Below are 25,496 nucleotides of genomic sequence, written 5' to 3'. Positions count from 1 at the left end.
TTGAAAATTAAATGCTTTTATATTAGTTCACCTGGCCAGTTTTAAACTTAGATGGAAATATCACATTGTTAGCAGAGGAAAAATCGAAGAGAGATGTGGGTCCTATGGAGCACAGATCCTGCCATATGTAAAAATAAACAAATACCTATATACAGTGGAACCTCGGTTTTCGTACGCCTCTCAGTTCGGACAAATCGATGTTCGACCAAAAATTTCACGAAATTCTTGCTTCGCTGTTCGGTCAAAAAATCGGAGTTCGAACGCCGGTACGCTAGGGTGTGATGCTGAGCGGCGTACGGGTGTTTTAGCCCCTAATTATGCCTCCGAAGAAGGTCGGTGCAAGCAGGACAGGTGAAAAAAAAAAAACAAGTTGTTCGTCCAACTATTGCCTTTAAGAAAGACATAATAGCTAAATATGAAAGAGGTGTACGAATTTCCGATCTTGTTAGTGAACACAGCATGGCTAAATCTACTGTCAGTACGATAGTAAAGAATAAGGAGGCTGTGAAATCGAATGATGCGGCTAAGGAAGTTAGCGCTATAAGCAAGCAACTGCCGCAAGTTTTGGAAGAGGTTGAAAAACTTTTGATGATTTTTCTCTCCCCACCGTCCACCACAAAGGTAGGAAATCCTATTCATAATCCTTTGTTTATTTTTAAACGTTCATGTTAGCGTAATCTTTTATACGGAAGATTACGATAACTTGAATGTACGATTAGCCTGGGTTAGCTTTGTTTACGTAAAACATTCAGGGTGTTGGAACGGAGCCCCCTTTCCAATGAAGCGCTAGCCACTTGTTGTGGAGATCCGGGTGCTAAATGCCGAGTAAACAACCTGATTTTTTTATTTTTACACGTTCATGTTAGCGTAATCTTTCGTACGGAAGATTACGCTAACGCGAACGTAGGATTAGCCTGGGTTAGTTTCATGTTTACGTTCATGGTAAACATTCAGGGTGTTGGAACGGATTAAAACGATTTTACATTGCTTTTATGGGAAAAACGATTTTCGGTGATCGAACAAATCGGTTTTCAAACAGGGTTCTGGAACGGATTATGGTCGAGAACCGAGGTTCCACTGTACTATATAACTACCAGCTCAGTAGCCTAGATGGTAAGGCGCCCGCTTTGAGACTGGGAGGTCGCTGGTTCGCGCCTCGGCCGAGTCATACCTAAGACTTATAACATTGGTAAAATGGCGGCGCCCTCTGTTGGCTGCGGCTGCATCGGCTCGCTACAACGGGTCAGGTGTATCGACATTTCGTTCTTACAAAGAATGACAATACAAAGGAAATTATTATTAATTATTAAATGAACACATAAATAAAGCATGTAAACCTTAAATATATGACAGGATGCAAGTCATTCACCAGTCCCAAAAAAAGACAGGCCAGACTTGATTTTGCCAGAAAACACTTCAACAACTCAGGAAAAGTGTTTGATGGACCGATGAGAAAAAGATAAACCTGTACCAGAAGAGAAGAAGAATAAAAACGGAGAAAAGAGGGTACAACACAAGATCCTTAAAAAGGTATTCAATCCTTTTTGTTTCAGTCTCATGTTACAGTCTGCGCTTCTATTCTGGTCAAGAGCTTTAATTTTAAACCCAATGTTGTTGCATGTAGAGCCCAACTTGTGAAAAATGTGTGTCTGTTTTTGGGCTTAGCTGTTTTATAGGACGACCTCAGATGAACCCTGCACATGTAGCTTTAATTTAACATACCAGATCTTAGCACTCACCAAATAAAAGTGTGCATATAGAAGATGCTGTTGGGAATCCCCAAAAAAGGCAAGTTAGCCAAAAATGGCCTCTGCTTTTTGACTTCGGCTACTGAAGCATGCTCACAGCAAAACATAATCAACACAAATGAAAAACGAATCAGGAGCACATTCCCCACCATTGAAAAGGAACTTCTACACTGAAAACAACCTAAACCAGGACAAACCTTTAATGGTATATCTCCTTGTTCTTCCCACCAAATTTTGTTTTGGGGAATGCTCTGTAAGTATGTTTTTTTCTTGTTAGGGATTTTTGAAAATGTATCCCAAACAGTAAATTATTTTCCCCTGAAAACATTCTGTAAATGTACCTTACAGAAAGTGAACTATTCAAATGCAAATTTTGAATTCAGCAATTTCAGTCCTGTGTGTATTTTGAATCTGATTTTCACATTTTACATGATTGTGTTGTTTGCAATCGCTTTTACCCTCAATTGTTGTGGCAATGTTGGAAAAAAATCATCAAATGTTTAGAGTATTTTGATTTTTGATGCAATAACACAAATAACCATCTTGCTCATGACAATGAAATTGTACACGAGATATTTATTGCTATTTTAATGTCGATTTCATTATTTGTGTCTGGAACAAATTTAGGCAAAGGCCATGTTTTGTTTTGAAGTCAATTAAAATGGTTGTCTTTCATTTCTTTTATGGATCATGTTTTGTTTTAAAATATCCATTTAATACGTGTTGTTATGTATTGGTGACAATGACAAATCTGATCATTAAAGCAAAATTGTATGTGCTTTTCTGTCTTTGAAATTGATTGATTAATTTACTGATGAATGCTTATTTTCACATAACATTTTAATTAATAATAAAGATCCGTTATTAAATCAGGCTTGCCGACGGATTTATGGCCCGCGGGCCAAATCTGGCCTGCCACATTATTTTATGTAGCCCGCGAGACAAAGCTGAGAGAAGCACAAGAGTAAAATTTGCCGCTTTATGTCAAACAATGAGCTGGAGTTTTAACTATGTCCACTGTCCCCAAAGCTAAGCGCCACTCCCAAATCTGTAATTGCTGACTACCATTCATCAACCAGAGAATATTTGAGAGAAACAACCATCTGAATATTATTTGACTTAAAATACAAGTCATGGATACACAGTTTAATATAAAACGATTGCACTCACCTGGATTAAAAATAATACACAAAAAATGTTCTAAAGTGTCTGTAGAAGTTTAAAGATGCTTCAGCTCCTTTCTATAATAGATGTGAAATCTAACAGCGAGGTGCCAAAATTCAGGTAAACATTTATTTAAAAAAAAAATATTAGAAAGTAAAAAAATGTTTTGAATCAGTAAAACATATGAGTTTTAAAAAGTCCTACTAATAAAATGTGTTGTTATTTTTGGTGTCTTTCCTATCTTGTATCCTCTAGGTTTTACTGCATTTTCTGTATTTGCTTTTTAAAAACAATTTTACTCATCAATATAATAAATTTAATGAAAAATAAAACACTTCTAAAGTTCCCATATTGCATTGATTTTTTTAATACAAAGGATCAAATGTAGTGCTTAAAAAGGGAGATATGACTTTACTATTCTTTTTAATTAAAATTTATATTAGTAAATGAATATATTGATTTATATATTTTTAAGTTTTTCAAAACCAATTGGAGCAAATGCTTTTTCTATAAACAAATAGACATAATTTGTGCAGTTAAATGCAAAAATAAATAAATAAAGGATTTCCCTATGTTTTGCCGAGGTTTCGGATTTAAGACTATTGGCATATAAAAAATACGCAATACATCAATCTGCCTTTTTTTATGCAACCCTATAACCTATGCAAACTTTTTCAATTAAACGCAGCTTCTAGTCAAAAATTTTGCCTACCCCTGGTTTAAATGAGTTATTTTTAGAATTATCAAAGCTCAAAATATATAAATCCTGACTGCATTATATGTGCCGGATTAAAAGTCCCATGTGTCACGGTTGCCCATTGCCCTCACTTGGGCCCATCCGTTTGGCGCCAGCTGCTGCTCGTTGCCTGATTAGCTTCCCTCCTATTTAAATTCAGTTCTCTCATTCACTCCTGGTCAGTCCGTCAACAAACCTCTGCATTTGCAAGACTTGTGTTTGGACTCTGTCCGGTATCCTGCTCGTGTATGCAGTTTTCGGTATCGATCCCGCCTGTCTCGTCCTGTCCGGTATCTTGGTCCAGACTTCAGTATCCGGTATCGATCCCGCCTGTCTCGTCCTGTCTGGTATCTTGCTCCAGCCTCCAGTATCCGGTATCAATCCCGCCAGTCTCGTCCTGTCGATTTCGTCTGTCCTGCCTTGTCCAGTATCTTGCTTGTGTATCCAGTATCTTTCCTGTCCGGTATCTTGCTCCAATATCCGGTATCGATCCCATCTGTCCAGTCCTGTCCGGTATCTTGCGGTTGTATCCAGTATCCGGTATCAATCCCGCCTGTCTCGTCCTGTCGATTTCGTCTGTCCTGCCTTGTCCAGTATCTTGCTTGTGTATCCAGTATCCTTCCTGTCCGGTATCTTGCTCCAATATCCGGTATCGATCCCATCTGTCCAGTCCTATCCGGTATCTTGCGGTTGTATCCAGTATCCGGTATCAATCCCGCCTGTCTCGTCCTGTCGATTTCGTCTGTCCTGCCTTGTCCAGTATCTTGCTTATGTATCCAGTATCCTTCCTGTCCGGTATCTTGCTCCAATATTCGGTATCGATCCCGTCTGTCCCGTCCGGTATCTTGATCGTTTATTCAGAATCAGGTATCGGTCCCGTCCTGTCCAGTATCTGCTCGTGTATCCGGTATCTGGTATTGATCCTGTCTGTCCTGACCGGTTTCGATCTCTTCTGCCCAGCGATCACCAAATCGCTGGCATTTGTGTTCCCGCGCATTACTGCCCCTTTTCCCGTAAAATAAAGCTTGTGTGAAAACTTCTGGGTCCACCGTGTGTTCGGGCTTTGACTCAATGTGCCACACAAATCAGTTTTAGCAAGGGTGCAGTTATTATCTAATTTTGACATGCAGGATCTTATAAATGCTGACAAATCTCAGAAAACTTGAATTTAGAAGTGTTTTGCATGACTAATTAGGAAAAAATAATGAACATCAGCAAAGAGTTTGAATTTCATTCAGGGCAAAAGTGCAAGTGCCTGAGCACAACTCATATCTGTCTGTACATTCCTGTTAAATTAAATTTCTTGCAACCCGGGTGAGAACTTTTTTAATTTATTTTTTGTTGGATTAATTCTTAAAAACATTTGAACGAAGTTTTGTTGAAACTTCACAAGTCTGTCTGGCTAGTGAACCAGTCTAGGATCTCTTGTTTGTTCTGCCGTAGCCACTTGATATTGGTTTTTGTCCTCTTCACGGCCTGCTCCACAGCCATACCTGCCGAACCAAACCCAATGGCATGGTGCTTGCTGACAAAATCCTCCAGCTTCGGGAAGGAACATAAGAAACAGTTCAGACACATTCGGAAACTGAATTACATCACAGTTTGTTTAGATTGACAGACCTGCTGCAAGTGACTGGGTGTGGAAAACCTTGCTGTGACGTCATCAATTATCGAAGCAAAATTGAAGGAGCCCTCACTGTATCTAGAAAGACGATATAATCACTTGGTGGAAGCATTTTTAGCAGTTTCACGAAGCGTTTCTTATAAGAAATAACTACATTGACTGGACTGTCATCTTTGTTTTAAGAGATAAGACCCTTTTCCAAAAACTACCTCAAGATGAGGCTCACTTCGGTGTAATTTTAGCTACTTTTTGTCCCAGACATAAACCTGGTGGTCAGGTCTACATAAATTTAGTCCAGTCTTTGAGTCAGGTCTACAATATTTTCTTATTATATAGCCTATTTGACCAAGACAACCTGTAAGATTCAAAATAAATATATTATCAAACATCCATTATTTAATGATGCCATTATTTAAGAAATGTACCGGGAACATATGTTGGCCTGGAGCAGTATGGGCGCTACCAGGCTGTATTTGCTCAAGACACACCACAGGAAATGGTGCCCCTACGACGCCTAGTGATCCAGCCAACCCAACAATACTATACATAACACCAATGTTATATCCAGACAGAGCCCTGTAGGACACCGATATGATCGGATGTTGCAGTTGAATGGTCACGAATCCCATTGGTGTAGTTTTTGCAAAATCATCTATAGAAAAAAGAGAAATTTGACTGATGTTGGGAAATGTACTCTGGTCCAACTAATACTACCTCAAGTAGGTCCTGTTCTGAACTCTGTGGCCCCTGCTAGTATACCGTTTAAACAGAGTTCCCTGAGTCACACCTGAGACGATGCTGACAGACAGAGAAGACTCATAATGAGAGCAGGTCAGTAAGATACATACAATCATAGAAGGGGTGGGAGGATATGTTGCAGAAGAGAATATTTTATCCAAAGATCACGCAGGAAGATATCCATTGATCAGCTTCCTGTTGCACACAGAACGTAGTGGCCTGCTTTGCCATGTGTACGTCGCTGTCTGCTGGAGAACTAAGACAATCTTCTTTCTTATTTACTCTGGAAGTGGATCTAAGCTACAAACATCGTTTGTTCTTACAATTCTTTCACAAGATATCCATTTCTTTTTATTTCCTGACATATTTTGTCGCATAATATTAACATTTTTGGGGGCTTATTTAGTCGGTTGTAAGATACAGAACTGTCCTTAATCACATTTTTTAGTGGAAGTACAATGTTGGCAACAAGATTCACGTGATATCATGGGAAATTATTTGAATGCAACACAAACTTTTTCTTCTTTTTTCCGTGTTTTTTTCTACTTTTTTTTAAATTCCTTTAAAAAAATCTTATTGTGTTTATTTTTTCCGAGCTGTTACCTTTTTCTTTTTGTTCTATTTACTTTTTTCCTATATTTCTTTCTTTTCTTTTTTTTGGCTTTTTTCTGAAATTTTCCTTCTTTTTTTTTCTTCCTTTTCTCTCTTTTTTTCTCAGCTTTTCACTACTTTTTCATTTTGGTATTTTTTTCTTTTTTGTTCTATTCCCCCATTCCTTTAAGTCATTTTGTGCATAATTTTACATAATATTTGGTCATGTTGGAATTATAGAAGCAAAAACAACCAGAAGAGCCGTTTAGGACCCGAAAGAGCCGGTTCCTTTTAGTGAGCCGAGCCGAAGAAGCCGGTTCTCGACAAACTCTACTGACTTTTCAACTTCGTTCGACATTGACTTCAAAATACCGCATTTAGGACACAACGTCGGGAGAACCCGTGTATTTTTACCTTCAAGCACTGTAACTTTGACTTAAGTCGCTTCTTAATTAGTAATTTTGAGCCCTCATTTTTGTGCGCTGGCTAGATTTTCTTGTGCGCTGAGAATGTGCGAGCAGTGCGCAATTGCGCACGCGCGCAGCTTAGAGGGAACACTGGTGAAGAGGTGAATGCAGAGATGCTAGAAGACTTCCTTTTGAAGTCAGCAAGAGGAGTTTAAAACACTTATGCATAATAGGTAAGGCAGGCATGAGGGCCACTCCTGAGCCTTCGCATTGAAAATGCTGGTCTACTAGTGATCCCAAGAGCCAAGAAGAGATCCGCAGGTTCGAGAGCGTTCTCCATTCGGGCCCGTTTGCTGTGGAATGCGCTTCCCCATGAGATTTGATCTGCAACCTCAGGGAAATGTTTAAATCTAAGCTTAAAACACACTTCTATTCTATAGCATATGAAATACCTGTATTTTATGTTGACAATATAAGGGGACGGTGTTATAATAGTCTGTAGTTTGCAATAGTCTTTGATCTGTGCAGCCCTTGGAGACTCTTTGTGATTAAGGGCTATACAGATAAATGACTTGACTTGACTTAAATACACAAGAAAAAACACAAAGACTTTGTGCTGGCATTTGATTTAAATGTTATATGTGAACTGCTACTGGCATGGCTGGGACTCAATAATTAGGTTCAAAGATGTTTTCTCTTTCTGGGAAGTTCCATCCTTCATGTGGAATTTTGCCCATTTACAAAACCAGGAACCAAGATAACTCCTATTCCTTTCACATTTATCTGGATTGCTGTGCAATACTTACTGTGTGAACATGTAGTCCCATTGAAGCCTGACAAAGTTCCATGCTAATTCCTGACCCAATCGGTTCCTGGCCACGGCCCCGATGACTGTCGTGGCATCCTGCTTACGAATCATGTCAGACTTTAAAGTATAGGACAGATACCTATAAAGGTAGGCATTACAACCATTACAATCCAGACTGTTTTTATGCAAAGTGTGAATGAATATCGCCACTCACTTTTTCAGCAGTTGTGTGTTGGTGGAGCAAGCCAGGGCATACATGAGCTTATTTGCCTCACTGGTAACAGAAGCCTTTTTAAACTGAGCCCAGGCAAACTCCCACTCGGCCTCACCACCAGATGTGATGGCACTGCAGTAAACGGCCTCTCGAAGGTGTGGGTGGATTCTGCCAGAAGAAATATTATGTTTGTTTTAAAATATTATGTTTACTTAGAAATATACAGCATATGGTTGATAAATTAAACAAACAAGTTCTGTTGAGGGTTGTGCCTCCACTGATTGAACCATGTACTGGTCAGGTTTTGGCACTCTGTGATGCCTGTCATGCAGGCCATTTGGATGGCATTCACTTGATTGTATCTGTAGGGAAGACAAAAACACGGCCATCAGCTTGAAGGATCACTTGTAAATATATTCAGTCTGCATATGACTACATATATTCAATATGGCGGCGCACCGGTTCGGCTGCGGCTACATCGGCTCGCTACAGTTTTTTACACTTCGGCCATAAGACCCAGTCTTCGACTCTGTTTTGACGGCGCACAAAGTCGGCTTGAACTGCAGATTAATATACGATCGCAGTTTTTTTTGCTGGATATGCGATCATCCAGACATCAAGCGCTCGGTGCTACGACCACTCGGGAGTGTTTATTAGCCACGGACTGCTACGTCAACAAGACCCAGCGGCCTACAAAGCAGCGAAGCAGAGTGGCAAGACAGCGGCGTGACCGGACGAGGAAGCGAGGTTGTCGGGCCGGGCTAACAGCTAGGCTAAAGGCTAAACCCTTCAAAACGCCTCTCCCATCCATTTTCCTCCTCAACGTTCGCTCTCTGGACAATAAACTGGAGCATTTAACAACTGGAAGTGGCATCGAACCGCAAGATGACGAACTGCTGCGCTAAAATTCTGACGAAGACATGGTTAATCTTATGTATCCCGGCTGACGCTCAAGGAAACTGTGCGGGTCAGATGTATCGACATTTCGTTCTGTATACACGTGTACACGAATGACAATAAAGAAAATCTGAATCTGAATCTGAATTATGTTTTCAACTTTATCAGTAAATAATTAAGATTTCCCTAATTTAAAGCAACAGCCTAGTCTGTTATCCACTGTCCTTCTACAAAGCAACAGTGCAGAGAATTCTGGCGTATGGTGTCATATTGTGCTATGCAAGTCCAGAAAATCATTGGCTGCTCTCTACCCATTCTGTAGGATATTGCCAGTTTGCGTTACCTCTCAGAGACAGTGTCTTCCCCAGGGTCATCACCATCCAAAACAAGCGCACCAAACAGTGAAAAACAAATATATATTGTGATTTTTTTGTTTTTGTTTCTGTAAAATGTTATTGCGCTACTTTTTATTGCAACATTGTTTCGATCCACTATTATCACAACTTAGAAGACTCCCAAAACATTGTGTTATGAGTCAAACTCATGGCCTGTGGGCCAAATCTGGTCTGCCAAATCATTGTATGTAGCCTGCTGAGGAAAGCACAAGAGAAGAATGAGCTGCATCGCGTTAAACAATGACTTGGAGTTTTAAATATGTCCACTGGATGTTGCCAAAACCAGGCCCCAATAATAAATAACCCACTGTAGCTGTATTTACTGACTTTCATTAATCAAGCAGAGAACATTGAGGAAAACCACATAGATGTTATTTTAGTAAAAGCCAAATTCACGGGCTGCTTGAGGCAATACGAAAAATACAAGAGTAAAAAAATACCACAGGTTGTCTTTGCAGAAGTTTAAAGAAGCTCTAGCTCCTTTCCGCGGAATATATGTAATCAGCAAGTTCCCATTCCCAGGTAAACATTTTCATTAAAAAATAAAAAATAAAAAAAAATAAAAAAACTTTTAAATCATTAAATCAATCATTTAAGTTTGTGTTTGTATTCTATTATAGTCAATTTCCAGTCTGCATGAGTTTCCCCTGGTTTAACAAACTGTAATGGAAAATAATTCAATTCTATACAAATGCACAGCTGATAAACACCAAGGATATCTTGTTGTGTCTCTCCAAAGTGCAAAATACTCACTGGTCGGTGTGTCTCTGAGGAACCTGAGCCCAGTCGGAAGTGATGTTTTTAAAATGCAGGAAAAGGGGTGTGACTAACTTCTTCATGTAATCCTTCAAGTGTTTCAGAGATACTATAAATTAAGTACAATCTCTCAATGCTTCAAGTAAAACACACAGTGCCGTGCAAAAGTATCCAACACTTTTACTTTGTTAATTTTAAACCATTCCATTGTAGATTAGTCTTTATGTTTATCTTTATGTTTAGGGTTGTTATCATGTTCAGAGAAGAATTCGCTCCCCATTTTCAGGTCCCTTGTTCACCCCAACAGATTATTTAATAGGTTTGCCCTGTATTTGGCTCAATCCATCTCCCATCAACGCTAACGATCTTCCCAGTCCCATCTGAAGAAAAGCAACCCCTGAGCATGATGCTGCCACCACCATGTTTGACAGTGGGGATGGTGTATTTAGGGTTAGGTGCATTGTTACTCTTACACCAAATTCAGCCCAAGAGTTCTATTTTGGTCTCATTTGTCCAGAGCACTTTGTTCCACGTGTTATTTGTGTCTCCCATGGGGCTTCTTGCAAACAGCAAATGGGCCAAACGGTATATTTTCAGAAATGGCTTTTTTCTCGTCTTCCATAAATGGCAGATTTATGAAGAGTACAGCTAATAGGTTTTTGCAAACAGATTGTACCAATTACCTTTGTACGCCTGCGGGTCAACCAATGTATTATAGGCATTTTAGTAAATTTAAAAAAAATATATATATAATATAGTTTTGGTGTAAAGTTTTGTGGGACAGCCATATCTTGGTATGTTTGCAGTGGTTATATGCTCTTTCTCTCTTTGATATTATTGCTCGCACAGTGCTTGGTAGATGTGTGAATGTTGCGAAGGTATTCTGTCCCATTCCTGCTTTGAACCTTTCCACAGCTTTATTCCAGACCAGCCAAGTGTGTTTTTCGGACCTCATAATGCTCTCATAATGCTTCATAATGCAGTCTGTTCAGGTGCATTTAAACTGAGACTTAATGACACACAGGTGCACTCTGTCATTATTTGCCATTTAGGTTGACATCGGATCATTCAGAAGTCATTAGGAAACTTTGGGAGTAAGTTAGCTCAGCTGAGAAAACAGGGGGCAATCATTTTGCAACACCTACATTTCATTTTTTTCATTGTAAGAATATTATAAAATGTTGAAATAATTTGATTCCACTTCACTATTGCGCTTCAGATGTTAATTCCTTAAAAATATTTTCAATTTTTTTAGCTAGTTTGAAGCCTGAAATGTGGCAATATGACAAAACGTTCTTGGGGAGTGATAAAGTTAAAACTTATATAAACTTTATGTTGGCAGAATTACTCAAATAAAAATAAGCATTAAGGTAGATAAATTTAATAGCACTGTCCGGTGGCCCATTGCCACCACCTCGGGCGAGTGCCCCGGCAGCACTGCCGTTTGTCTAGTTAACTTTATTTAATGCGACTTCAAAATAAAAGACTGATAAACGTACAAGAGATGGAATTAGACTGATTATTGAAACGTTACTTCATGTGTGTGTGTGTGTCTGTGTGTGAAAGATTGTTTTTATATTTAGGAATATAAAAACAAGTTATATTCACACAGTGAATTCTGAGAAATGTTACAACTAAAACGACCAACCTATCAGGAGGGGGTTAATACTTTTGCTAGGTACTGTGCATGATACTACCATCAGATGATTTTGCTTCAAAGATATTTAACATACTGTACCTGCATTGAAGGATAGACCTCAGTTTGGTCCAACATGAGGTAGTAATAGTGAAAGTTATTTAAAGCAGTCTGCCAAGGAATATATTCGGTTTCAGCTTGTAAATAAGTTGTAGTCCGCAATGCAAATGAGGGTGAGGCAAGCCAAGCTCTGCAAGGTAAACAGAAATGCTTTAATTAGATTTGTTTATGGATTAAACATTGCATAAATAGGTTGAAAAGTAACTATTTTGTGTTTTTTACATGAAAGGGTACCGTATTTTCCGCACTATAAGGCGCACCTAAAAGCCTTTATTTTTTTCAAAAGCTGACCATGCGCCTTATAATACAGTGCGCCTTATATATGGATCAATATTAAGTCGCAAAGTCTTGCAACTAACTAGATTTTCCCCTGAACGCCAAGTAGTCCGCGGTGTATGCTGGGATTTATTTACCGGCGTTTCATTGGCTAACCAATGTGTCAATCATCATTTGAATCGATCACTATTGGATAAAGTTATTCGGAGGTAAAGGGGGCGGATCCTTTTTATCATTTACAGGCTGGCATAGGCTAAAGCGGTGAAACAAAGCCTACAATTGGCCGAAAAAGATGAATGTGAATAGCACGTTGAGTTGACGGCATAGAGAAAGCATTTTATACTATTCTGTATTTGTAAATATTTTATTCTCCTGGATTTACTACACTCACGGATATAAGAGGACCGTGGTTGCACATTATTTTTGAACACAACGACTTCGGTGAGCTACTCCGGCTATATGTTTTCCCTGTATCTTGTTTCAGACTGAACTCGATGTTTCTGTGATAAGCGGTGCAGATAATGGATGGAATGGAGTGTCAATTTTTAAATTAAACTCAATTCCAAGTGTTTAATGTCATATGCACAGTAAAGTTGCGAGTGAATAAGAAAATAGAAACTAAGGAATGGTTGGCATTTCTTGAATCCCAAGACTTTAACCTTCCGAATGATATTTGGAACGATGCATTTGAGTGACATCGTACGGACACCGCATCTGCACGTGTTCTCGACACGTATTTGCTTCTTTGCAAGCTTTCGGAATGTTAAGGGGGTAATAAGTTGGACTGAACCATCCGACTGTTTTGTCGACGTTCCCATTGTAGCGCCTTATTATCCGGTGCGTCTTATGTATGTCAAATATAGGACCAAAAACTATTTTTCGGGGTGCGCCCTATAACCCGGTGCGCCTTATAGTGCGGAAAATACGGTACTTTCTTTTTAGATGAGGTTTTGATTTTTTTTGAATGCAAATGGAAGCCTGAACACAAGATGCACTGGAATAGAAAGGGCACTGGATTATAAGGCGCCACTACAAAAGTGGACTTTTGCTAAATATTTCTATATATAAGGCGCATCGGACTATAGACCACATTACATTAAAATTACTGTTAGAGTTACCGTTCCAACAAAAAAACCTGAGGAAAAAAAATATTTTTTTCTAGAAATAAACAACTAAAACAAATTGAGGAGCATTTCATCATCACTAATTATTTCCAAATGTATTTACCTATTTGAAGTTCGAAAGAGCACCTGATTATAAGGCGCACTTGGGAAATGCTCACGAATTTTGGATTTTTAGGTGCGGCTTATAGTGTGGAAAATACAGTAAATTATGACTTCTATTTATTTCGTTTTTGATTAGACAGGGTTGGGTAGGGTTACTTTAACTTGATTACTTTCAAGTACTTTTGGATTACTCCAATACAAAATATGCTAATAAAAGACAAAAGAAACTAAATATGAATAAAATGACTAAATTTTGTGCAGGCTTGGGGAGTAACGGAATACATGGAACGGCAAAAATGATGTTGGCAAGCTGTTTAGATTTATTTTCATTTTGTTTCTGTCGCATTTTATGTTCGTTTTGCCGGAGATCAAAGAGATCAAAGCCAGGAGAGAAAGCTTACCACGTGTTGTGAGTCATCATTTTATTCATATTTAGTTTCTTTTGTCTTTTATTAGCATATTTGGTATTGGAGTAATCCAAAAGTCATTGAAAGTAATCCAGTTAAATTAACCCTACCCAACCCTGTGATTAGATAACCTATTGGTGTACTTGTAAAAAGGTTCAAATTGATAAAAATCTGCAAGTAGAATGATTCTATACGTATGTTTATTTTTTTGTTTCAGATAAAACAAGAATAATTCCCCTCAAAATTAACTATTTAATATTTAATATTGTAAGTCCTGTGTCACTTATCCTTGTTTTGAGATGTATTTCGTACAAATGTAAATTGATTCTACAAATTTAAGCAGAATCTTCTACCATCTGCCATGGTAGACATTGTTGCTTATTGTATTACTGTATTTGTCTTTTTATCCTTGGAAAAACACGTTTTGAGAAAATAATAGCAAAAGGAGAAAAATAATGGTTAAAATTAGAAATATTTACTGCATATGCTCTTTTTTTATACGTACGTACGTGTTCATGCATGTATGCATGTATGTATGCATGCATGCATGTATGTTTGCATGTGTGTATGTATGTATGTATGTATGTATGTATGTATATAGAAATTGTTGGGAATTAAATATTAAAATCTATCGTTTACCAAATTGTTCGAATTAGTTATCTGACTCCATTAACCAAACACGACGATGGAAAAGATTAACAAGAAAAGCCGACATTTTCACGAGGGGGCAGATTTAATTTCATTATCAATTTAACTGAGTGTACTCCATCGAAAATGGCCGAATTAGCCGAATTAGTGTCGCTTGAGTATCTGGCGAGCCTTCTCTGAAGTCCTGTAGCTTTTCTCCTTTCGGCCCACGTCTCCCCGCAAGATAGCGTCTCGACTCCTCCCATGGGCGTGCCAAGGAAGCTCCCCATGGGCGTCGCGATGTTTGGAAAACTCAAAACAACACAGAGCGTTTCTACGTCTTCAGGGCCTTGTTCTCAAAACATCACCTGCCGTCTTCCGTCCGAGTCCTTTCATCAAAATTCCCTAGTCAAAATATTCTGCATTTGGAACGGCGTGACCTGTCATTTAACCATAGCCTACTCGGTGAAAATCTCCATTGCTTTCAATAAGTGTAACTTGTATTCAATCGTATAAAATCCTTTATAGTAAAATGAATAAAATGCTTTTGTATGTATGTATGTATGAATGGGTGGCTGGATGGATGGATGGATGTGCATATCTGCACCTGTATAAGCGGAGAGACATTTTTTTCCACATGACAGTGACAATATTACATTTCTTTTGCAAAAACACAGAATATCTTACCTGGCCAGATTGAAAGCATCATCCAGAATTTGGGCTCTGTTCGTGATCGGTATTACCTACAAATGAGATTTCAGAGTTTATCCCTATGTGCAAACATTGATAAAACACAACTGAATCATAAAATAGCAGACTAGTGTTTGAATCAGAATCTGGACTACCTGATGATCACTGGTAAGCTGCGCCAGAAGTCGCTCCCAGTTTCCTAGATCGTAATTTACCCGATAATAACCTGTGACGTTGAGGTTTGCAAGAATCCACTGGTTGCCACTCCTCATTTTTGAATTTGTAGCTACAAGCGGGTAAAATGAGAAAGGATATACAAGAGATTAGATGTAAACTAATCTTAAACTAGAGCATGACCTGAAGTTCGGTCAATCTTGACGTTCGGGTTCGGGCTGGGCTTCTCTCGCTGCCTTTTTTCTCTTTTTAATCCAGCCCATCATTGTTCTTTGTTTCTTTTTATTTGTCTTAAGGACGTACTGCTATTGGTTTGAGTCCGATTTCCTAGCCTTCAAAATGATGGACAGCCCTAAATGTTCCCATCGACTATTAAAAAAAAACTGTCAATGATGAAAAATGTTTGGTCAATGTAACCGGACACAGACATGTACATTTTGAATATGTTTATAGAGTCTTGGTTTTAAGCGTTGTGCGGTGGAGGATTCGCGCCACAGATTATGTGTCAGGACCAGAACGGAGACAGGACCCACTTGCGTGCGTTTCTCTTTATTTAGTTTTATTGGAAAAAGGGAAAGGATAGTGCACACGATCCGTAGATCGCAGGTCGCGGGGAGCAAGTTGCTCAGACGCGGAAGTGGTATTTCCGTGGCAAGCGATGGCGGTGTCGAGAGAGGAAAAAAACAGATCAGTAGGCGAGACGGGGGAGCAAAAATCGTGGTCGAGATCAGAAAAGGGGTTGGAGCCAGGAATCAGAACAGGAGAGAGTCAGGGTCGAAAGGCTTGCCTCGCGTAAGCTGAGGTTCGCAGACGGACTGACCACCGGTGACAGGAAGACGGGGGTTTAAAAATTGACAGGGAGCCAATCAGCAGACCGAGGCAGTTGCTGCCAAAAGAGTGGGCTCAGGTGCCTTATGTTCCCATGTCCGGCGGTGCAGAAAAGGGGACAATATTTTTGCAACACCTACTTTTCATGTTTTTTCTTTGTAAATATAATATAAAATGTTGAAATAATTTGGTTCCACTTCACCATTGTGTCCCACATCTTGTTGATGCTTCAGTTTTTCAACTTTAGGTTTGAAGCCTGAACCATGGCAATACAACAAAAGGTTCTTAGGGGGCCAATACTATCGCTAAGCACCGTATCTAGATGGAAACATTCAATTCTTTGTTCTTTACCTGTTTTATTCATCAGCCACCAGATATCCTTTTGGACTTTGCCAGACTTCATCCATTGCACGGGAACTATCCATTCATAGCTGTAGAATTCGTGACGTAGCAAAATAGAGTAGATTACATTGTAAACAGGGTTGGGTAGGGTTACTTGAATTGGATTACTTTCAATTACTTTTGGACTACTCCAATACCAAATATGCTAATAAAAGACAAAAGAAACTAAATATGAATAAAATGATGACTCACAACACGTGGTAAGCTTTCTCTCCTGGCTTTGATCTCTTTGATCTCCGGCAAAACTAACATAAAATGCGACGGAAACAAAATGAAAAGAAATCCAAACAGCTCTTTTGCCGTTCCATGTATTCTGTTACCTCCCAAGCTTGCACAAAATTTAGTCATTTTATTCATATTTAGTTTCTTTTGTCTTTTATTAGTATATTTGGTATTGGAGTAATCCAAAAGTACCGTAAATTCCGGACTATGGAGCGCACCTGATTATAGAGCGCACCTGATTATAAGCCGCACCCACCACATTTTAAGAGGCAAACCGATTTTGTACAAACACAAGCCGCACCTGTATATAAGCCGCATGCGCCCACATTTAAACATGTAACACAAACACAAAATTAACCCAAACCCGACTTCAAGTCCCGCGATTTGAAACTATATGTCCTTCATTAAAGTCCACAGTCCAAAGATCACAGCCGGCAAAATGAACGGAAAATGATACCGGTACTTAAGGTGTGATGCAGACCTGCAGAGTCCGGGTCCCGTAGAAAGTAATCCAAGGAAAAAAGTGTATATTTCCAAAGGTAAGGGTGGGAAAAATATATCAGATGAACACATTTACTGACGTAACTCCTTTTTCTTCAACCAACTTTTTACCCCTTCTTCTTTTCTTGTCTGTCCCTCACCTTTAGCGGTCCCCACTTAAACTCGGCACCCCGCGTTTGTTCCGCCCCTCATTTTTCATTCACACGTGCAAAACATATCAGAATAAGTGTCTAAAATAAATACAAATAAATACATTACAAAAATATACAGTTGCTAATACATATTATGGGTTACACATATTTACAAAGAAAGACGGTACACCGAGAGAATTTTCAAAGCTTTAATAATAATAATATAGCTTTGACATGGCAGTTAATGGTAGCAACACTCGAGCGCCGCTGGCAGCCGTTAGAAAAATGACATAAATTGTCCGCATCATTGAATAAGCCGCAGGGTTGAAAGTTAGGGCAAAAAGTAGCGGCTTATAGTCCGGAATTTACGGTAATTGAAAGTAATCAAGTTAAAGTAACCCTACCCAACCCGGATTATAAACAATTTACAGTAAATGCGATTCGTACAAGTATGGTAACATACTTATACGGTGATTCGACAGCAACGTTGAACTCAGCATCCAGTAAGAAATGCTTCTGAGTCACTCGTCCTGTGCTGGTATCTATAGTAAGCACAGGAAAGCCCATCTGGAGGATCCACCGATTCATTATATCCTGAACTTGATGGGGAAGATATATACTGTTGGCTTCTACCTGCTGTGGATAAATGTGACACACTCAGGTTTAGTTAGCTGGTCCTTTAAGGCCAGAATAGTGTAAGTTCGAGCTTTTTTTTTTTCTCCATTCCAAAAAATACTAAAGATAAGGATTATCAAACTTGATTATCATCTATTTACATGAATCAAGTGTATATAGGACAAAGAGATTAAACCTGCAGGACTTAGCTCTTCACAAAAAAAATCCAAGCTAAAAGTAATGAAGACGACTGAAGAAACAAGCAACCTGAAGCAGCAAGAAGGTTTTTGGTAGATGACAACAATGTCAAACAATCATAAAAGGATACATCACTGGAAATTACACCGAAGGCCTGAGGTGCCAACGGTGGATCAAAACAAGGACAGAACCCAGACATGGAGCAGATTGACCAAACACAACCTACATTCACCAAACAATTTATGCGCTCTCGTTTCTTAATGGAAAAGATGAACAGGAAAGCCGCCATTTCCACACGGGGAAATAATTAATCTCATTAACAATTAAACTAAGTGTAGTCCATTGAATTAGTGTCGTTGGAGTCTCTGGGAAGCCCTCTTCTGAATTCCTTTAGCTCTTTCCTATTGGCCATCTTCTCCCCGCACAATGGTGTGCTGGCTCCTCCCATGGGCGTGCCAAGGAAGCCCAATACGGGCTTCACAATCTCAGAGACCAGCGTCCCGATGTCTGTGGTTCCACAAAACAACGGCGAGCGTTTCTCAAAACAACGCCTGCCGTCCTCCGTCAGAGTCCTGTTATCAACAGAACTAGACAAAATATTCTGCATTTGGAACGGCCTGACCTGTCATTGAACTAAAGCCTACTCAGTGAAAATCTTCATTGCATTATGAGTCAATCGTATAAAATCCTTCATAGTCAAATGTATAAAATCCTTTATAGTCAAATGTATAAAATCCTTCAAGATCTTCGAGTGGTTTGAATCCCAGAGCCAAAACAGATATGGAGTGTCTCCGCTGAGTATTCAAGATCGCACAAGCCAAGGCTTCAATGATTGCGCTGGTTGGTGTACATGTTTCTTTCTATGCTTGTTGCAGATAGGGTAAAAACGTCTGTACCTGGGTTTTGAACCAAAGTGAATTCTGATTGCAATAATAAAAAGGTGCATCAAATTCAAAGTAACTGCTGTCAATTCAGTTGAATAACATCAATTTAAATGTCATACCAATTGTAAAACGTCCCATAGGTCTTTTCCAATTGTGTTACTGTACGAAAAGTGCCTCAGGTATTTCTGGAAGAAAAAACACGCATAGTATTTGCAATTAGTTGTGGGGTTTAGGACAATATTGCTTATTACTACAGAAATGTAATCCCTCCTACATTGAGTCCTTGGACAAAGACGGGCTCGGAAAGGAAACCAGACAACATTCTCAAGATTGCTGCACCCTAAAGGAAAAGATAAAGACAGGAAAACCAATAAAGAACTACAAAGGTACTCCCGAATCACTGTGCAAGAATACATACATTGGTACAGTGGAACCTCGCTAGTTCGCGGTTCCACTTTTGCGGGTCTAAAAGATATACCTTACCTTCTCAATAAAAGCATTTATTGACTTGAGCAAGCGCGAGCTTATGTCAACTGAGGAAACAGTGTGAACACTCATATTGGGAAGGGGAGGGGGAGGCCCTGACACAATGCTTAGTCATGGTGAGTTACTGCTTTGCTCACCCCCCGCTCCTTTAACTCCTCCCACCTCACCCCCTTCTTATGTGGCGCTCAGTTTATCGAGGAAGAAATCGGTGACGCGATGTAAGTATATTCTCTTCTGTCACATTTCATCTCAAGTTTGACTTTTTTATACCAAAAGCGAGCGGTTGTATACTACCTAAACACAGCTAATTGTGTGTGGTTTCGTGTATTTGTTGTAAAAGCCGTTCGATGCCGCTAGCTAAAGTATGTTGTTATTGTCAGAAGGTAGCTCTTTCACTTTCATTAAAATGAACACAGACCATTTTTTTAACTGTTGTTTCCCAAAACGCTTCACAAACACTCATCAAATATCACATTTTCACAGTTTTTATTTTCAATATGTAACCGGTAGTGTTAACAAGCAAAATAAACTGCGATGGCTGCATGTGGTTGAGAGCGGTAATACAATCATACTGAATGGTTCGTAGTGGTTTCGCCGCAGTCCTATTCCGTGTAAATTGATTATGTAAGACATGGCTACACTTGTGGGTCATGTTTTGGTACAATCAGTTCCAGTGTGAAGAGTTCTGGATGAGTCACCCAATAACTCCTTGCCATCATGCCAGCGATCACTTCGGTTTAATGGCGGGGGGTATACTGTATACCTGTATACGTTTTTTAAGCATTTTTGAAGGGGCGCCGCTACTTCGCGGATTTTCAGTTTTTGCGGGTGGTCTCGGTCCCCGTTAAGGCATTACTGTATATAAAAACATCTAAATTACTTTATATATCCTGATGTGTGTGTTTGAATGTGACTTATAGGCTTAGAAACGGCTGAACTGATTTTTGTAAAACACAGGAACGCAGTAGTATTTTAGGCATCGGCTTGTGTCCTTAACTAGGTTTTGTGTCAAGGCACCCCCAATAAATACCCAAAAAACAATGAACATCTGCTTTCGTATGGTCACTAATACCCCCTGGCGGGCAACCACCACCGACCACTCCAAGCAGCCGAGTCCAATCTTATATCTGCCCGGCGACGCCGGTTTGTTTTTGCTTGAGCACATATGAGTACCGTGAATAAGTAAAAAGCTCTTTCCTAGCAATTTTTCCTTATTAGCTTTTTTTACTGAAAAAAAATGTTTTTAGTACAAGAAAAAAGATAAAATGAGCAATATAATCTGCCTTATCAGATGAAATGAAATGATCTGCATTTTATATAGCGCTTTTCAAGTCAATGACTTCCCAAAGCGCTTTACAATGTGCTCCACATTTCCCAATAGCGACCTTGCAGCCATGTAAGGCGCTAACCTGCTTATTAGGGGTTCAGTGTCTTACCCAAGGACACTTCGACATGTAACACGGACGAGCCGGGATTCGAACTGGGATCCCTTGATCCCAAGACGAGCGCTCTACCTCCTGAGCTATTGCCGCCCCAGATCAGCTGGCTAAATTTCAGTACCGTAATAATTAGGTTTACATTTAGTCGGCATCAGAATGGATAGAAAATACGCAATCATATCGGGACCCCGAGATACAAATATTGTCAGGTTTCCTTGTTATGTATGTAAAAAAACATTTTCTCCTAACAGCAAAGGAACCCTGAAAAAAAAATTCTCAACTTTTTATCATAAACCAAAATATAAATGTTATGACAAAGGGTGAATAGTCACATTTTCATAAGAGACAACGGCACTAGCCAGCTCTTTTCAGAACAAGTCAGCTGTCCTTAGGGGGCACCCTGGTGCGGGCAAGCACCACGTTGGAGACCCCTGGTTCAACGCACAAAACGGCATTTTTGGTGAATATGTATCCAAAATACACAATGCCTTTTTCAAAATTGTTTACTAAAATAAAAAAGCTCACTGTCATAATCAATAACAAACCAGTTGTTAGGAATTAAATTATTAGAATGTACCTCAAATGAGTTATCTGACTCCATTAACCAAAGACAACCTGCATTCTCCTAACAATGTGCGCTCCTTTCTTGATGTGAAAAGACGGACAAGAAACCGGCATTTCCACACAGGGGCAGATTTAATTTCTTAAATAATTTAACTAAGTGAACTCCATCGAATTAGCCGAATTCGCCGAATTAGTGTCGCTCAGGTGTCCGTCAAGCCTTCTCTCTCGATTTTCTGCCTTTTTTCCATAAGCTGGTGTGCCGGCTCCTCCCATGGATGTGCCAGGAAAACCCCCTCGCCTTGATGTCTGAAGAAACTCAAAACAACACCAAGCGTTTATCAAAACAATGCCTGACGTCCTTCGTCAGAGCCCTGTTATAAAAATTCCCCAGACAAAACATTCCGAATTTGGATCAGCGTGACCTGTCATTGAACTTCACCTTTAGTCGGTGAAAATCTTTATTGCACTCGATAAAAGTAACTTGTATTTGATCGTGTAAAATCCTTTATGGTAAAATGTATAAAAACCTTGTATGTGTTTTTGTGTTTGCATGAGTTAAACCTTTTTATACGAGATGGTATCGAACTGTTGACTGATCTGCTCGGGCAGTACGACGCTGTCTTCTTTAGAAGACAAAGGGTGGGATGAGGTCAAGGCATCAACTGCAAACGCTCTGTGCACCGTTTTGAGAACAACTTGCTCATTCTGTATAAAAAAAAAACAAGGTGTAAACAAATTATTGTGTAAGAAGGCAATAAAACTAAGCATAAGCAGTGAAATGAGTAACTGTTCAGCATGTAGCATGCTTGAAAGCAGGGGTCCTCAACCTTTTTCTCTTCCAAATATTGGTTTGATGGCTGACCTTTTTCTCGCGGCTCAATAATAACATTACAAATAATCACTAGACCACTAGCGATGTAGATGACATATGAAAAGGTATTAGATTTTTCTTGACGTCACACTATAAACTGTTAACGAATGGCGAAAACAGAAAGTCGTTCTGAAAGATATACCATGCCTAAAAAGCCTTCAATTTTTCAAAAGCTGACCATGCGCCTTATAATGTGGTGCGCCTTATATATTGAAGGATTTTATACATTTGACTATAAAGCTCGGTGGCCTTGGGGGTATGGCGCCCGCCCCGATACTGGGAGGTTGTGGTTCAAGCCTCGGCCGAGTCATACCTGAGACTTAAACATTGGTACCTGTTGCCTCCCTTTTAGCATTAGGGGTTGGAATTGGGGGGGTTTGGTCACCTAATGACTGAGCGAGGGGGCTGGGAATCCCCTCCTCTGTATCAATCTCCCACCTCCCACTAAGGGGATATGGCTGTGGTATATAATGGCCCAGGAGGTAGAGCGCTCGTCTTGGGATCAAGAGATCGCAGTTCGAATCCCAGCTCCTCCATGTTACATGTCGAAGTGTCCTTGGACAAGACACTGAACCCCTAATGCCCCCAATAAGCAGGTTAGCGCCTTACATGGCTGCATGGCCGCTATTGGGAAATGTGAAGCACACTGTAAAGCGCTTTGGGAAGTCTTGACTTGAAAAGCGTTATATATAAATGCAAATCATTTCATTTCATTTCATAATAAAGGATTTTGTACGATCAAATACCAAAAGATATTCACTGGCTGAGCTGTGGAGCGAGGTCAATGCAACTTAGTGAAGAATGATGTTTACAGGAACAGCGGGGAACTGGGACAAAGGGCTGATAAAATAACACAGAAGATGCAAAAGACAGGTAAGAAGTCCTCACCAAGCCCCACGTGGGCTCCAAATAGTCTGCTGCAAGATAAGCCACGTAGGACGCAAAACCCTCATTGAGCCATACCTCGTTCCACCACTTGAGGGTCACCAGGTTGCCGAACCACTGCATCAAAGAATAACATCACACAAGCCGTCTCATGGGTAATTCGCTCACATTTCTCATTTGAAGCACGGGAATTTGAATACCGTAAATTCCGGACTATAAGCCGCTACTTTTTTCCCAAACGTTCAACCCTGCGGCTTATTCAGTGATGCGGCCAATTTATGTCATTTTTCTAACGGCCGCCAGCGGTGCTCGAGTACAAAAGGTAAGATTTAGACCGGTGGAATATATGCGCCGAGGAAGACTGCAATTTCTTGGCTTGTGCATACAGTGGAACCTCGGTTCTCGAATAAATCCGTTCCAGAACCCTGTTCGAAAACCGATTTGTTCGATCACCGAAATCATTTTTCCCATTAAAAATAATGTAAATCGTTTTAATTTGTTCCAACACCCTGTATGTTTACCTTGAATGTTTAACGTAAACATAAAGCTAACCCAGGCTAATCGTATGTTCGCGTTATCGTAATCTTCCGTACGAAAGATTACGCTAACATGAACGTGTAAAAATAAAAAAAGGGCTAAAAGACTTACACGTACACCTATACTAAAAGCGAAAGCAAAACGAAGCACGTTATATTATTATTATTAAATTTTGAAAACCCTCTTGGTGTACCGTCTTTCTTTGTAAATACAGGGAGTGCAGAATTATTAGGCAAGTTGTATTTTTGAGGATTAATTTTATTATTGAACAACAACCATGTTCTTAATGAACCCAAAAGTCTCATTAATATCAAAGTTGAATATTTTGGAAGTTGGAGTGGGGCTTTTTTAGTTTTAGCTATTTTAGGAGGATATCTGTGTGTGCAGGTGACTATTACTGTGCATAATTATTAGGCAACTTAACAAAAAACAAATGTATACCCATTTCAATTATTTATTTTCATCAGGGAAACCAATATAACAGCTCAACATTCACAAATATACATTTCTGACATTCAAAAACAAAACAAAAACAAATCAGTGACCAATATAGCCACCTTTCTTTGCAAGGACACTCAAAAGCCTGCCATCCATGGATTCTGTCAGTGCTTTGATCTGTTCACGATCAACATTGCGTGCAGCAGCAACCACAGCCTCCCAGACACTGTTCAGAGAGGTGTACTGTTTTCCCTCCTTGTAAATCTCACATTTGATGAGGGACCACAGGTTCTCTATGGGGTTCAGATCAGGTGAACAAGGAGGCCATGTCATTAGTTTTTCTTCTTTTAGACCCTTTCTTGCCAGCCATGCTGTGGAGTACTTGGATGCGTGTGATGGAGCGTTGTCCTGCATGAAAATCATGTTTTTCTTGAAGGATGCGGACTTCTTCCTGTACCACTGCTTGAAGAAGGTGTCTTTCAGAAACTGGCAGTAGGACTGGGAGTTGAGCTTGAGTCCATCCTCAACCCGAAAAGGCCCCACAAGCTCATCTTTGATGATACCAGCCCATACCAGTACCCCACCTCCACCTTGCTGGCGTCTGAGGCGGACTGGAGCTCTCTGCCCTTTACCGATCCAGCCACGGGCCCATCCATCTGGCCCATCAAGACTCACTCTCATTTCATCAGTCCATAAAACCTTAGAAAAATCCGTCTTGAGATTTTTCTTGGCCCAGTCTTGACGTTTCAGCTTGTGTGTCTTGTTCAGTGGTGGTCGTTTTTCAGCCTTTCTTACCTTGGCCATGTTTCTGAGTATTGCACACCTTGTGCTTTTGGGCACTCCAGTGATGTTGCAGCTCTGAAATATGGCAAAACTGGTGGCAAGTGGCATCTTGGCAGTTGTACGCTTGACTTTTCTCAGTTCACGGGCAGTTATTTTGCGCCTTGGTTTTTCTACACGCTTCTTTCGACCCTGTTGACTATTTTGAATGTAACGCTTGATTGTTCGATGATCACGCTTCAGAAGCTTGGCAATTTTAAGAGTGCTGCATCCCTCTGCAAGATATCTCACTATTTTTGACTTTTCAGAGCCTGTCAAGTCCCTCTTCTGACCCATTTTGCCAAAGGAAAGGAAGTTGCCTAATAATTATGCACACCTGATATAGGGTGTTGATGTCATTAGACCACACCCCTTCTCATTACAGAGATGCACATCACCTGATATGCTTAATTGGTAGTAGGCTTTCGAGCCTATACAGCTT

General features: G+C 39.8%; 1 protein-coding gene across 1 annotated transcript in view; it reads right to left on the bottom strand.

Annotated features, from left to right (window-relative positions):
- Window positions 1-5,009: 5,009 nt before the first annotated feature.
- The window catches only part of LOC148362357 (aminopeptidase N-like), a 43,455-nt gene continuing 22,968 nt past the window's right edge, over window positions 5,010-25,496 (bottom strand). Inside the window, exons 10-24 of the mRNA XM_088339761.1 lie at window positions 23,264-23,377; window positions 22,066-22,209; window positions 19,290-19,355; window positions 19,135-19,200; window positions 17,782-17,954; window positions 16,414-16,493; window positions 15,216-15,346; window positions 15,058-15,113; window positions 11,817-11,964; window positions 10,076-10,167; window positions 8,282-8,392; window positions 8,031-8,198; window positions 7,815-7,955; window positions 5,269-5,350; window positions 5,010-5,190 (exon numbers count right to left, since the gene is read on the bottom strand). Of these exons, the coding sequence (XP_088195887.1) occupies window positions 5,035-5,190; window positions 5,269-5,350; window positions 7,815-7,955; window positions 8,031-8,198; window positions 8,282-8,392; window positions 10,076-10,167; window positions 11,817-11,964; window positions 15,058-15,113; window positions 15,216-15,346; window positions 16,414-16,493; window positions 17,782-17,954; window positions 19,135-19,200; window positions 19,290-19,355; window positions 22,066-22,209; window positions 23,264-23,377 (1,728 nt within the window). The 3' untranslated portion in view covers window positions 5,010-5,034. The remainder of the gene's footprint in view (window positions 5,191-5,268; window positions 5,351-7,814; window positions 7,956-8,030; window positions 8,199-8,281; window positions 8,393-10,075; window positions 10,168-11,816; window positions 11,965-15,057; window positions 15,114-15,215; window positions 15,347-16,413; window positions 16,494-17,781; window positions 17,955-19,134; window positions 19,201-19,289; window positions 19,356-22,065; window positions 22,210-23,263; window positions 23,378-25,496) is intronic.

This window comes from Urocampus carinirostris, chromosome 7, assembly GCF_059441175.1.
Source record: "Urocampus carinirostris isolate Australia breed hairy pipefish chromosome 7, RoL_Ucar_1.0, whole genome shotgun sequence".
Taxonomy (NCBI): Eukaryota; Metazoa; Chordata; class Actinopteri; order Syngnathiformes; family Syngnathidae; genus Urocampus; species Urocampus carinirostris.
Note: the sequence above shows the minus strand (reverse complement) of the source record. Positions and strands in the feature narration are given on the sequence as shown.